General features: G+C 43.7%; 2 protein-coding genes across 2 annotated transcripts in view; both read right to left on the reverse strand.

Moving 5' to 3' along the window:
* GRIN3A (glutamate ionotropic receptor NMDA type subunit 3A) overlaps positions 1 to 15,698 on the reverse strand; it is a 194,266-nt gene that overhangs the window by 23,493 nt on the left and 155,075 nt on the right. The gene's annotated exons all lie outside the window — the stretch shown is intronic.
* On the reverse strand, positions 690 to 1,202 carry PPP3R2 (protein phosphatase 3 regulatory subunit B, beta). The gene has a single exon (XM_068974754.1). It carries the CDS (start codon positions 1,200 to 1,202, stop codon positions 690 to 692), a length of 513 nt encoding a protein of 170 aa, XP_068830855.1.

Here is a 15,698-nt window from a genome sequence, read left to right on the forward strand (position 1 = left end):
CCTCTGAATTTCTGCCCGAACAGAAACTGTAAAGGAGCTGGAGCAATGAGACAGAAGGAACCCAGCTGGATTCCTAGCCCATAGGACTTGCTCCAAGATTTCTGGATGTACTGTGGGGAGTGGTCTGAGGCTTTCAAAAGGGAAAGATGGGCTTTTGTTGCCCAGAGAGAGGTGATTAAAAGATTCTCAGCCAAGAGAAATAGATTCATCCCTCTTGCTACAATAAGTAATTAATTATCTGTTAAAAGATGCTTGAACACCACAAGTAAATGAAAATAGTTCACCTAGCACCTTTTGGGAATTTTCCCCCATATATAAAACCATGAGAAGTAAAGGAGAAGATGTATATTTTCTTATTTTTGAACTTTAAAAGTTCTCTCCATTCTTTGTAGTTTGGTTTCTGAATCAAAACAAAGAAAAAAAAATACATTCATAAAAGCTGTTTCCTTTTCTTTTCCCTCCATGCTCTTTCATCATATTCTCCCCAACTCAAGGCATTAGCCTGAATCATTGAGAGCAGAAGAGTTAGTAACACTGAGGTAGGTGGTCAAGAGGCTGGAAGAGCTTGCTTCAGTAAGAGAGACACTTTCCAGCAGGTCAGAGATGGCAGTTACTGGGCCTCTTGGGCAGATCTTTAAAGAGATAAGGAAGAAAGAAAAAGTTGTTGTTGAGTGGCGACCTTATAAAACTCACACAATGGTCACCAAGTGCTTGTGGACCTCCAGGCTTCTGACCACAGCACTGAATTCCTGGAAGGAGATTTTCCCGTCCCCGTCTTTGTCCAGGAGGATGATGGTTTTGTCCACCAGCTGCTGTAACTGCCAGTCTTTCAGATTGTCCCCCACCATCATCTTCAGCACCTGGAAGAGCTCCCCGTTGGAAATGTAGCCGTCTTTGTCCATGTCGTAGATGCTGAAAGCAAACCTCAGCTTCTGCTCCTCATCTCCCCGGACGCTGAACTGGGAGGTCCCCAAGATGAATTCCTGGAAGTCCACCTGTCCGTCGCCGTCGGTGTCGAAGACGTCGATCACCCGCTGCACCAGCGGGTTCTTCTGCAGCTCCGGTATGGACGTGAACTCTTTGACGCTCAGAGCGCTGGAACCGTCCAAGTCCAGCTTCTTAAACCGCTTGCGCAGCCTTTTAATTTCATCTTTGTCAAAGTGCGAGCATAGCTCCTCCGGGGAACTGGCCTCATTTCCCATTCTGGAGCCAGTCTGTTGCTCATAGGGTCGGCGGAGGGAGCAGGGGCGGTGAGCGCACACGCGGCTAAAGAGAGACCGTTGTGCCCGCAGGTGGAGGGCCAGGTGGAGCAGGCTCGCGGGGACGTCTCTTCCCCCCGCGCCTGCCCCCATCCCTTTCTTACCCCCTCCCCCTCCCCCTGCTTCGGGCAACCAGTTGAGAAAATAGGAGGTGCTGGGAGCCAGGTGGAGGAGTGGGTGAGAGAAGAGGAGGAGAAAAGAAGGGGTGGGAGAGGGAAGCTTGCAGGGCGTAACATAGGAGAAGTAGGAGAGAGGGGAGCTGGGGGAGAAGTCCCCTTTCTGAATCCTTTCAGCACCTTAACCTTTATCTCTCTTGCTATTTTTAAAATCTTCTCACGTCTTTACTTTTCCTTCTTCTCTTGGAAAGTGAACTCCAAGGGGGTGGGGCTGCCTCTGTATTAATCGCTTCAGTATCCCCAGCGCAGTGCCTGAAATGCGGTAAGTGTTTAACATATGTTGAATGACTGCGTGAACTGCAAGCAGGGGCTCCTGATGCTTATTTGCAGACCTCCTCTAAGGACTAAATGAGATAATACATCAAAGCGTCGGTGTCATATATGCATCAACAGTTGATCCTTGAACAACATGGGTTTCAACCATGTGGGTCCACTTATATGCAGATATTTTTCGATAGTAAATACTACAGTACTGCTGGGTTGGCGTTGGTTGAATACTCTGACACATAACCATGGATACTGAGAAAGGATACCCAGGGCTGACTATAAAATTGAAGATTTTCCACTGAACAGATGGTTGGCACCCCTAAACCCCCTGGCACTGTTCAAGGCTCAAGTGTTTTTTTTTTTTTTAATTCTCTGGGAGGGAAAGCCAGGATTGACATCTTTCTGATGCAGTGACTACTGACCTTTTTTACAACATTGGGTTCAGGGTCTTTGTAAGAGACTGTCCAGATATCACACTAAATTTCTCATATGGATCATCTACAGGAAGTAACGTATTCCTGAGGAATACACACAATACTGAATTCAGGGCACTTTTCAGGAAGATACAGATCCCAAGACCTTAGGTCCCAAGACCTCTGTCAGCTTATTATTTCAAATACATCATCTCAAACCCACTCCTTATTTTTGTTGGGCTAGTGCCTGATGACTGTCCTGAAGATCACTTTGGGGAATGGCTACAATGTACCCTGAGAAGCTTTTGCTGTGTTTTGGGAGTATAAGAGGCCCTTAGGCTGTCTCACTCTCTCCCACCTTGCTTCAGCTGGGTTTGTTCCTATTTTGTTGATGGTGAATCTCACCGCCATTCCCCAGATTCTTTCTTCCTTTAGGAACACATCAGTTCCTCCAAGTGCATACAAAGTATTAATACATTTGGTTCAAGAACATTCATTTTAAAGGGACTTGGGGCACTCCTAGGACCCTAAATCAAACTGGAAGAGGCAAACGCTCCCTCATTTTAAAAAAGGTTGGCACCTTTTTTGTGCTTTAGTTCAGCCAAAATATCAGCCTAAAGGTAGTCATGCTGAAACTGGCACAACAAAGCCATGGAATACCTTACCATTAGGTCTACACAGTTTAAAAGAAAAGGAGGGACTTCTCTGGTGGTCCAGTGGCTAAGACTCCATGCTCCCAAAGCAGGGGGCCCAGGCTGGATCCCAACCTGGCGTGCTGCAGTCAATGAGTGCAAACAGTCAGACATGACTTAGTGACTGAACAGTAACAACTCTGCCCAGGAGCGTTCATCTAGCACTCAGTCTGGGTCCTCCTTCCGGTGCCCAGGCCTGGCTAAAGAGTCAGGTCTCAGCCGGCGGTGCCCACAGGGCCAGGTCCCCAGACCCTGCCTCCTCACTGAGGGAGCTAGATCCTACATGCTGTAACTAAAGATCCTGCATGATGCAAGGAAGATTGAAGATCCTGCCTGCCCCAACTATGACCCAGTGCGGCCAAATAAATAAAATAATAGTAATAAGAAAGCAAAGTAAAGGTCTAGAGGCTAAAATATTTGATGACTGAATTATTATCTGGACTAAATTAACTAGATCTGAAAGAAGCATGGTTGAGTGGAAGGAATTTAGAGTAGTGTGTTAGGGGTGGGGCAGGCACACAGCTGGGTGTTAGTGAGATCACGACCTTCAGCGCGAGACCTTTAACCAGGGACCATTAGCGCCTCAGCGGTGGTGGTGGGAGATCCAGCCTGGCCAATAGTCAGCTGGACCGAGGTCCTTGTGCCTGTGAGCGTGGTGAGAGGCAGATTGTGGCCTTCTCCCACGGGCACTCCAGGCCTTCTGGTGTCAGGCCGGCAGGTGAGCTGGGGGCCTGGGGACAGGCAGGCTGAGCAATGCGCCCTGCAGAGCTCTTGCTATGGCCGCCCACTGGGTGGGTCCAGGCCTTGAAGTGGTGGTGAACCTCTGCCCCACCCCCTGCGACCTAATGGCAGCAGCAGTCATGCTGGCTCACAGTGCTTGAGACCAGTCCTCGTTTGGGGAGTCTGAGCAGCCTGAGGCCTGGCTGGGTCGTCCTGGGCGCCTGGCTCCCTCAGTGATGACAGCTGGGCAGGGTCCGGGGACCTGGCCCTGAGAGCACCGCCAGGTGAGACCTGCCTCTTCAGCGGGGCCTGGGCACTGGAGGGAGGACCCGGACTGCGTGGATCAAATGCTTCTGGGCAGGGTTGTTGTTCCATCACCAAACTGTGCTCCACTCTTTGTGACCCCATGGACTAAGCACGCCAGGCTGGGCAGGGTACTGGTCTGAAAATGGACTTAGCCAAAGGGCTGGACCCTGAAGGATGAAAGTCAAGCCTTGGGATCTTGAACAAGTAAAGTAAGGGGTAACAATGTTACTTTGCCTGCAGCATTTAAGTGTTCAAAGCCACAAGCAGGCAAGGAGACAGAATTGAATGCCTCCCCTGCCCTTTCTTGTCAGAACAGAGAGTAACATGTGCTTTTGTGGAAGTTTACAGGAACATCGTGACCTGAAGAACAAAGGATTTGACCCCAAGAAGTTTGCAACAACTAATCACATCCCTCCTTCACTTTTCCTATGAGAGGGCTTTGCTGTAAACTTTCAGGGAGTTTGGGGGTTTTTAGGCATGAGTCACCTGTCTCCTTGAATGGCCTTGCAGTTACCCTTTCTCTGCTCCAAACTCTGAACTTTTGGTATTGTTTGGCCTCACTCTGCATGGGGCACACAGACTTGTGTTTGGTAAAACAGGACAATTGAATCTTAACTGTCCACTTAATAGCTGTAAGTAGCTTGGACGAGTTGTTTAATGTCAGTTTTCCCAATCATAAAATGAAGCTAATAATGTATTTCATACAGTTGTATGTGGATTAAAGCTGTTACTAGCCAATAAGATAAACAGTCATTATTATTACTAATTTTGTTATTGTTTACCCTGCTGGTGGAGATGAAGGCTTAAAGAAAGAATACTTGGAAGCCTGAGCACTTAAGTGTATGTATGTCCATTTGATGAACACTCCTTGTATACCGTGTACACTATGCCACTTGCTACTCTCAGTATTTTGCCAGGATTAACTTCAGATGTTCCAGTGTAGTGTTCTTTGGTGGCTGATGGCAAATTTTCCATTGCAGGCAAGCCGTGATGAACCTCACTCGTACTCCTGCGGATTCCTCACGACTTTCTCCTGAGTAATGTTCTGAAGGTCATTCTTTAGGAAGGAGTCATTAGTGTGGAAACTCTTAATTAAGTAAGTATCTTCCTTTATGTGGTGTGTTTTTAGGAGGTAGTGAGGTGCAGTGGTGAGAGCATAGGAATTAAATAGACCAGGTTCCAGTCCCTGCTCTGCCCCATTAGCTGTGAGCTATTAGAGGAGCTGTTATTGTCCTAGCCTCACTGTCCTCATCTGTAAAGTGGTGATAATCGTCATCTGCTTTATGTATTCTCTGTGGCTCAGATGGCAAAGAATCTGCTCACAATGCTGGAGACCTGGGTTCGATCCCTGGGTTGGGAAGATCCCCTGGAGAAAAGAAAGGCTACCCACTTCAGTATTCTGGCCTGGAGAATTCCATGGACTGTATAGTTCATGGGGTCACAAAGATTTGGATATGACTGAGCGACTTTCACGTTCACATTCACTTGTCTATTCTGAGTGAGAAGAGGGACTGCATATAGAAATGTTATGTAGAAGGAGAAATATTGTCCCCAGAGTTAACTAATTTAATGGTCAAACAGACAATACCAGGAAGATGGTACCACTTCCTTGAAATAATTCAGTGAGCAGTTGGAACTGCTTTACTGCCTTGTAGAGGAGATAATGTGATGTTGGATCTGAAATTTTAGTCAATGTGAAGTTGAGTTTCCCATTGTTCCACATTTCATAAACTCTGTAGTTCAGCATTATTATGCGACTTAGTGTTATTGTTTCAGTATTCTCCAGCCATTATTCTTAGTCATTTCCATGAAAAATGCTATTTGTCACTCTCTTTATCACTATGAAGGGATGTGGATTGCTGGACATTCACTAAAGTGAGCATGTTAAAAGGATTGACTGGTTGTTCTGGAAGAAATTAGGATCCTGACACCATTTCCATTTTCAATAAGCCATTTTCTTGTCCTCAACAGTTTTCAAAAAAAGAAAAAAGGACTGTGAAGGGTTATGTGCAAATATAGCTGACGTTGGAAAATAGAAACAGAAGTAATGAGAATTGAGAATCAGGTAAAACTTCATCTTCCAAGTTAGTCAGGAGAACAGGCTTCTGAGTAATTCACATAGTTACTCTGCAAGCTTTACAGGTGGAAGCCCTCACGTTTCTGTGATTTCACTGGTCAACATTTTTAACATCTATTTGTATTGAGGTGGCCACCATGTAGAATGTGGAACAATATAGCTCTAAGTTTAAAACCTTTCATGAAGGACTTTCATGGTGGTCAAGTGGTTAAGACTTTGTCTTCCAATGCAGGGGGTGTGAGTTCAGTCCCTGGTGGGGGAACTAAGATTCCTCACGACCAGAAAAGAAAACAAAAACAGATTGCACACAACAGAAATAATGTTGTAACAAATTCAATAAAGACTTGAAAAATGGTCCCCATTAAAAAAAAAAAAACTTCAAAAAATGTTAAAACCTTTCACGAGCATCAGAGTTCTCACCTGCGACTTATAAATAATATAGTGGTGGTGTCATTATAGGTCTAAGTGGGATAACATCTACCTTTTTTAAAAGCACCCCAAATAGCACATCAGAACACATTAAGGACTCAAAAGGACTCTGAGCCCCTAATTTTGTACCCTGTCTCCTTATTCTTCCCTTTCCTACTCCTTTTTTTGCTTTCTCAAAGCAGAAGTTTGACTCTGGATTTATCAGTTTTATCATTCTTTGATGTGACAAATCTTGTTTGAAGTTTAAATCCATTTAACAAATGTTGCAGCAACATGGATGGACCTGGAGGGTGTGTTATGCTAAGTGAAATAAATCAGAGAAAGACAAATACTGTATGTTTTCACTTATATGTGGAATCTGAAAAATAAGACAAATGAATATTATAATACAGAAACCAACTCACAGAGAACAAACTAGTGGTTCTGACTGAGGAAAGTTGTGGTGGGAGGCACACGAGAGGGAGTGGGTGATTAAGAGGTATGAAGGACTGGGTATAAAATGAATAAGATATAAGGATGTAATGTATAGCACAGGGAAAATATGACCAATATTTTATAATATCTTTATATGGAGTATAAGCTATAAAAATAGTGAATCCCTATGTTGTAAACCTGAAAGTAATATCATAAGTCAACTCTGTGCTTGCTTAGTCATTCAGTTGTGTCTGACTCTTTGCGACCCCATGGAGTGCAGCCCACCAGGCTACTCCACCCATGGGGATTCTCCAGGAAAGAATACTGGCGTGGGTTGCCATGCCCTCCTCCAGGGGATCTTCCCAACCTGGGATCAAATCCAGGTCTCCCACACTGAAGGCGGATTCTTTACCATCTGAGCCACCAGGGAAGCCCAAGAATACTGGAGTGGGTAGCCTATCCCTTCTCCAGATCTTCCCGACTCAGGAATCGAACTGGGTCTCCTGCACTGCAGGTGGATTCTTTGCCAGCTGAGCTACCAACTCTACTTCTAAAAAAAAAAAAATCCATTTAATACATATATGTTGAGCACCTACTATGTGCCAGGAGATGGCGTTTTCTGTGAACAAGAAACAGTCCCCTGAGAAATCTACTCTTTACTAAGTGTTTTGGCTTTAAGGATGTAGCACTATTTGCTCAGCCTTTTATGTTCATCATGTATAGTCAAAAGGATCAAGAGTACTATGTTGATTTTCTTCTGTAATTCTGGGATGGTATTTAAAATGAGCTTTGGAATATATGGCTTTTTAATCATAATTTTGCTATTTAACAACTGTGTGATCTTGGGTTGAGTTACTTGTCTGAAGCACTGTTTGCTCATCTGTAAAACAAGGATACAATTGCTAACTTATAGCATTATTTTCAGGATTAAATGAGATAGAATGCATAAAGTATTAGACTCTGTGCCTAGCATATAGTAGATACAAATATGGTAGATATTATAATTATTGCCTACTGGATACTAGCTTGGAAAATTCTAATTCTAATAGACTATTTGCATATATAGACATGCGGATACACTCAGCTACTCCTTTGTTTTCTGCACAAATATTTATTGAGCTTCTGAAATATGAAAGGCATACGGTAGTGACCTAAGGCAAATACTTTCCCACCTGTCTCTGTCCTTATGGAGATTACTATTCATAGGGAAGATGCCTATTAACTGAATTATCATGCCCATAAATGTACAGGTGAACCCATGGTGAGCATCACAGATGACAGGTCACACAATAGGAATTTGATTTAGTCAGAAAGATGAACAAAACCCCTGTTGTAGAAGTGATGATTGAGCTGAAATCTCAGGGAGGAGTTAACTGGATATTTGAGCAGGGATATGTATTCCAGGAAGAAAGACCTCTGGGTGCAGACTGGGGCAGAGGAGCACATCAGGTAAGACAAACTTAAAGGCCACTTTGGCCAGAGCAGGGAGGTCAAGGGAGAGCATGGTATTAGATGAAGTGAACAGATGGTCTGACCATGCCCTGGACGTTGAAGAAAGGGCAATATTTATTCAATCATTCCTTTACAGGGCATCATTTATCCAGTTATGTTTTGACATATACAACATTGGGGGCATGTAGAGATGGTCCCTACTCAGAAAATTTACTGATTACTGAGTGAATTGAAGCATTAAAGACGGTGATTACTTACAGCACAAGATGGAAAAAGAAAGATATCATCCGAGAGGTAAGGGCCAAAAGCTGTAAGAATTCAGAGAACTGAGAAATTGTTGAGACCTTCCTAGAATTCTTGCTTGAAATGAATGAGATTCCCCCATCCGCCCCAAGAAGTACTGTTTGATTCTGATGAAAACAAGGGGGACGGAATCCATGATCACAGAAGTGGGAAAGGGAGCAGTGACAGATACCAGTGACTAGTTTAATGTGGTTGAAATACTTGAGCGAAATAACGGAAGGTGAGCTGGAAGGAACCAGATCAAGAAGAGTTTTGAATGTTTGGCTGAAGACATTTGGTTTTTATATGACAGGGAAAGCCAGATGAGTGACCGAATCAGAATCATAATCTAAAAAGATCAACCTGGCATTGTGAAGGGTGAGCTGAACAGGGGGAGAGCCTGACACTTGGGTGAGCAGCCAGCAAACAATGAAAACTATGCCTGTTTGCCTGGAGTATGAGAGCTGAGCAAGGATGAAAGAGGCACAAGAGGAGAAAGGTGAAGTGTGTTCATTTGCTGGGCTTCCCTGACAAGTACCACAAACTGGGTGGTGTTTTCAAAAGAAATGTATTATCTCCCGGTTCTGAAAACTAGACATTTGAAATCAGGATGTCAGCAGGACCACATTCCTTCAAACCTGTAAGATCCTTCCTTGTTTATTCCTAGCTCCTGACAGTTTGCTGGCCAGCTCTGCTGTTCTCTGGCCTCAAGCCACCATAAATCCACCCTCTGCCTTCGTGGTCATGTGTTCTCCCCGTGTCTCAGTCTCTGCAAGCTAGTTGTCTCTGTACAGGGACGGCAGTCATGTTGGATTAGGGACCCTCTCCACTGCAGTATGACTGTTTAATCTCCTCTTCAATGACCATATTTCCAAACCAGGCCCTCTTCTGAGGTATCAGGGGGAGGACTTCAACCTATCTTTGCTAGTGGATTTTGGGGGGGGGCACAATGCAACTCATAAAACTAGGCTTGAAGTCTTACTGGATAGAAAGACAGAGGGGGCAGGCAAAGATGAAACTCCAAACGTGACTGCACTGACTTCCCTAGCTGACCTGCCCTGTGCTTGGATGTCGCAGGAAGCTACCTTTACTGTGTGATGAGATGCGGATCCTGTAAGGGCTCCAGGGCTCCTTGCCCCGCACCCCTGACAGTGCTGGCTTCTCATCCAACTCCCACAGCTATGGGAGGAAGTGTTTTCAGAGGAAACGGTGGAGCAAGTTTTCACATTACTGCTGCTGCTGCTGCTGCTAAGTCGCTTCAGTCGTGTCCGACTCTGTGTGACCCCATAGACGGCAGCCCACCAGGCTCCCCTGTCCCTGGGATTCTCCAGGCAAGAACACTGGAGTGGGTTGCCATTTCCTTCTCCAATGCCGGTAAGTGAAAAGTGAAAGTGAAGTTGCTCAGTCGTGTCTGACTCTTCGCGGCCTCATGGACTGCAGCCCACCGGGCTCCCCTGTCCATGGGATTTTCCAGGCAAGAGTACTGGAGTGGGGTGCCATTGCCTTCACATTACGAGACTTGGTTAATACTGTCTAAGAAATAAAAAGCATGGTTTTCTGATATTTTGTAAAACTTTACACTATAACCACTAGATGGCAATCTTCACACATTTTCACGTTTTTTCTTTTTTTCCCCCAGAAGCAGGAAACTTCAGAATCTGGAGGCAACTATTTAGCACTTGGAATAATTACGGAGGAGTCCTGTTTCATGTGATTCCCCCACAGATTTAAGTGTATGGAAATCTAAAAAAGTGAAAGGAAGATTGTCTCTCATAATAGTCCTAATCAGCTTGAGCACTGTTCACACCTTTTAGTCACACAGTAAATAACATTTATAAATATTCATGAGCTCGTTGAATTCAACCAGAGGGAAAACAAGGACTATTAACAGTAGGCGGGGATATAACTGATGCCCAAGCATCTCTGGTATATCAAAGAGGAGACTCTTATGCCGTGTTATCTGGTTACTTTCTCATTAGCAAGGGTCGGGTGCGGGGTGGGAACTTGCTGGAATGTTTTCCCTGTATCAGAATTCAAGCTTCTGTCATTTATATTAACCAGAGAGCCATAGAGAAGCAACTCTTGCTTTGTGAAAACAAGCTAGAGAATCAAGACTAGAGAAGTGTAGATCTCCAGGCTGTGTACCCAGCAACCCGACTTGGAATGCTGTTTAAAGAAAATAGTTATTGCTGTTTCTTTAAAGATTTGTATTATGTTGAGGCTAATGGTTTGTGTAAGCCATCTTCATGTTTTCTCACTGAAATCTAGAAGCTGAGTTGGACAAAAGGAATAACATAAAATTGTAGGTGCTCATTAATAAGGCATACTGCAAAACAGAAAATTCCAGAATCTTCTATTTCTCAAGTTTTCCCCCCAAAGTCTTCAGTTCTATAATATGTAAGCATTATATGAAAGAACATTTTATGTTGGAATTATAAGATGCTTCTGCTTTTTTGGAGATGGGTCCAAAAAATAAGCATGTACTTATTATTTATTAAGTATTTTTTCTTCTGTGTGCATAGTCTGTACTCAGGCAAGGAGGAGGAAACATTTGTTCAGCTAGGTGAATTTGTTCTGGTAAGAGAAGGTGAGGCCTTTCTGAGGCTGGCCTCCCTTTCTTCATGTACAGTTCCACCACATTATAAAAGGACACACGTACAGCTTTGTGTTTCTTTAGGTTTTCAGAAAGCGCTACCTGGATAGGTTCCATCTGACCTTATGCTTGGCTTAAATATTAAGCTTAATTACTTAGGCTATTTCAAGGGAAGCACTCAGCTGTCAAGGTGGCTCTTGACTTACACAGGTTTTCAATTTAAAGCAATCTACAGTCATTAACTCTCCCTGCCTCACCATAACTTTCATCAGGTTGAAAAGCAGACAGTGACATTTTAAACTGGAAAAGGAAGGGGCAGGGATGAGAGAGGTGCAGGAGGCTGTTGCGATGTGACCTAGTTGTTAACAGCAAAAGAGACTGAGTTAAAACTCACTGCTCCCCTAGTCCTGTACTATTCCGTTTGGGTCTTTAAAGATAAACTGCAAAGAAAATTGACAGGCACTGAAGCTCCTTGATGTGACTTGTGTGATCTCTTTGGCTTTCAACGTATAGATGACTAACCCATCCCTCATCGCCACAAAAAATTAAGAGGGAAGAATGGGTCTGCTATGAGAAAGCTCCACTTTCTCAGTGAACAAACATTACTAGGTTTCACACTGGATGCCTGTTTTGGTGGTCAGGGATGCAGAGCCCATCAGTTCATCGTCCTCCTCAGGGTTTCAGGAGCCAGGTCTTCAGCTAGTTAGGTTAGGATTCCTCTAAATGTGCCTGCCTGAGAACCACAGCATTCTCAAAGCAGGACATGCTGCATGGCTCAATCATAAGGGCAAAAAACAGGCTTCAGAGAAATTAAGTGATGTGCTGAAAGTCACTCAGTTGGTTCATGAGAGAGTCAGGACAACTACCATCCTGACTCCATATGATATGATAACTACCATCCATTCAGTACGTACCACATGTCAGACAGTTTTATGAACATTATCTCTGTTCCTTACACCAAGCCGAATCATTAAATCTTCTCTCCAGTTAGTAGAGGAGGAAACTCAGAGAGGTTAAGCAATTTGTGTTCATGATGTCTTGATGTACATTTTACATGGGGATATTTTGACACAGAGGTTGTTTTTATATTTGCACCTCTACAGTGCTCTTAAACCATTTACACTTCAGCTTAAAATATCACCTAATAATGAGCTTCACAAACATCCTCACTCCACCCCTGCTCATCCTTACTGGATGAGGTTCAGGATTGGGGGTTGCCAAGGATGGATAAGATCAAGAATGAATTAAAGGTTGCTCTGGGGTTAGGAGCCAGGAATGGGGTGAGGGCAAGGATTGAGTAAATTCAGGGATGGGGTGAGGGTCAAATTGAAGGTGAGATCATGGATGGAATGGGGCAAAGTTTCCTAATGTGCACTTTCTTTCACATTAATTTTTCAAAAAACCACTGAAAAGTGTAATTTACTTTTAGACTGTCTCAACATTTATTTTTCCTTTACCCTACTTTCCATGATTGAGGTTTCTGGATTTCTGAAGTAGAGCTCCCTTCACTGCAATGTTCCACCTCGTGCTTAGCAGGTTATTTGTTTCCCTAAACCTCCAACAACAATACAAGGAGACCCATGGATTCAGAGGCAGAAAGCCTTGTAAAAACCCAGCAAGCTATGGCTTCAACTGAGGCTCACAGAGATTCAGTAACTTCCCCAAGGATGTGAAATTGTCTCCTCAGAGTAATGAGAGAGCAAGGGTGGTCTGCCTCCTAAGACCGAGGTCATTCCAGTCCCGGTTGCCCTACCTCCTCCTCTGTGACCCATGCAAGGAACAATCTCCCTCCCTGCAGGCTAGACCTTGGTCTGCACCTTCTAGGTGGTCAGGCTGCAGGTGCTTTCTTTTAGCTGGCCCCTTCCCCACCTTCACTTGCCATGAGTGGCTGTTCTAGACAGTTTTTACCTCCCAGACCCACTCTCCACCTCTCCCCATCCCAGTCTGTGTCATGAGGAGGCTTATGGACTACAGTGACTGGTTTCCTTGGCTTAAGACAGTGGTAGAAGAGGCTGGGGTTGGGGGAGTGGAGAGGAGACTAAGGTCAGGTATTTACTTCCTGGCCCTCTCTCAGCCAGGTGACTGTGGCATGTATATGCCCCTAACCAAAGGCTCCAGCTCCTATTTTAATACCCTCCCCTGAAGTGAAAGGCAAAGGAAAAAAGGAAAAATATACACATCTGAATGCAGAATTCCAAAGAATATAAAGGAGAGATAAGAAAGTCTTCTTAAGTGAACAATGCAAAAATGTAGTTGAAAATAACAGAATGGGAAAGACTAGAGATCTCTTCAAGAAAATCAGAGATATCAGGGGAACATTTCATGCAAAGATGGGCACAATAAAGGACATAAATGGTATGGACCTAATAGAAGCAGAAAATATATTAAGAAGAGGTGGCAAGAATACACAGAAGAACTATACAAAAGAGATCTTAGTGACCTGGATAGCCATGATGGTGTGATCACTCACCTAGAGCCAGATATCCTGAAAGTCTGGAGTGTGAAGTCAAGTAGACCTTAGGAAGCATCACTACAAACAAAGCTAGTGGAGGTGATGGAATTCTAACTAAACTATTTCAAATCCTAAGAGACAATGCTGTGAAAGTGCTGCACTCAATATGCCAGCAAATTTGGAAAATTCAGCAGTGGCCACAGGACTGGAAAAGATCAGTTTTCATTCCAATCCCAAAGAAAGGCAATGCCAAAGAATGTTCAAACTACTTCACAATTGCACTCATTTCATTAACAAGGTCATGCTCGAAATCTTTCAAACTAGGCTTCAACACTACATGATCCAAGAACTTCCAGATGTACAAGCTGGTTTTAGAAAAGGCAGAGGAACCAAAGATCAAATTGCCAACATCTGTTGGATCATCAAAAAAGCAAGAGAGTTCCAGAAAAACATCTACTTCTGCTTCATTGACTATGCTAAAGACTTTGACTGTGTAGATCACAACAAACTATGGAAAATTCTTAAAGAGATGGGAATACCAGACCGTCTTACCTGCCTGCCTTCTGAGAAACCTGTATGCAGGTCAAAACGCAATAGTTAGAACCAGACATGGAACAACAGACTGGTTCCAAATTGGGAAAGGAGTATGTCAAAGCTATATATTTTCATCCTGCTTACTTACCTTATATGCTGAATATATCATGTGAAATGCTGGGCTGGATGAATCACAAGCTGGAATCAAGATTGTCAGGAGAAATATCAATAACCTCAGCTGTGCAGATGACACCAACCTTATGGCAGAAATTAAAGAGGAAGTAAAGATCCTCTTGATGAAGGTGAAAGAGGAGAGTTAAAAAGCTGGCTTAAAACTCAACACTCAGTAAATGAAGATCATTGCATCCAGTCTCATCCCTTCATGGCAAATAGATAGGGAAACAATGGAAACATTGACTTTTTTTTCCTTGAGCTCCAAAATCAGTGTGGATGGTGACTATAGGCATGAAATTAAAAGATGCTTACTCTTTGGAAGAAAAGCTATGACAAACCTAGACAGCATATAAAAAACAGAGACATTACTTTTCTGACAAAGGTCCATATAGTCAAAGCTATGGTTTGTCCAGTAGCCATGTACTGCTGTAAAGAAGATTGAGCACTGAAGAACTTGTGCCTTTGACCTGTGCTGTTGGAGAGGACTCTTGAGAATCCCTTGGACTGCAAGGAGATCAAACCAGTCAATCCTAAAGGAAATCAGTCCTGAATATTCATTGGAAGGAGTGACGCTGAAACTGAAGCACAAATATTTGGCCACCTGATATGAAGAACTGACTCATTGGAAAAGACCCTGTTGCTGGGAAAGACTGAAGACAGGAGGAGAAGGGGACGGCAGAGGATGAGATAGTTGGATGGCATCACCGACTCAATGGACATGAGTTTGAGCAAACTCCTGGAAATGATGAAGGACAGGGAAACCTAACGTGCTACAGTCCATGGGGTTGCAAAGGGTCAGACATAACTGGGTGACTGGACAACAAAGGCAGTAGTGGAAGATGCCAAGGCAGAAGGAGACTAAGGTCAGGTATTTACTTCCTTGCCCTCTCTCAACCAGGTCACTGTGGCATGTTTACATCCCTAACCAAAGGCTCCAGCTCCTATTTGAATGCCTTTTCCTGTGCTTCCCTGGGTTCTAGGAGTGGCTTTCTCCATGTTTCCCTTTGAGCTAAGGTATGCTTCCTCAGCGTAGGTAATGTCTCCTTCACTTTACCTGCCCTGAGATATTGCAGTGTTTCTGTTGCTTCCTTAGATCACACCTCTGTAAAGAGTTTCTTGAAAATTCCCCTCAGGCTGTTTGAGTGTGCTATCCATTCTCTGCCCAAACTGTCTCCTCCTTCTGTTTAACTATAACCAGGTGGTTAAAAGGCATATTATTCAACCCAATATTTAAAGGAGACTTATATAAAAGTCTCCTATATAATAATTTCTTGAAAAGTTTTGGGAGTTTGCCAAGCTGTGACCTGCTACTGTCCTTTTCCTCGTTTGTAAATAACAGATTTCATAAATCCTGGAACCCTTAAATTCAGCGGCTCAAAAAAAAAATTACATTTTTGGGGGGCTGAGTCAGAGTAAAATGAAGGAAATTTTATACTTCCATACTTTTTTCCTGTGGAA

Source organism: Capricornis sumatraensis, chromosome 6 (genome assembly GCF_032405125.1).
Source record: "Capricornis sumatraensis isolate serow.1 chromosome 6, serow.2, whole genome shotgun sequence".
Lineage (NCBI taxonomy): Eukaryota > Metazoa > Chordata > Mammalia > Artiodactyla > Bovidae > Capricornis > Capricornis sumatraensis.

Coding starts and splice junctions, on each gene's coding strand:
- PPP3R2 (XM_068974754.1), bottom strand. CDS start 1,202: ATGGGAAATGAGGCCAGTTCCCCGGAGGAGCTATGCTCGCACTTTGAC.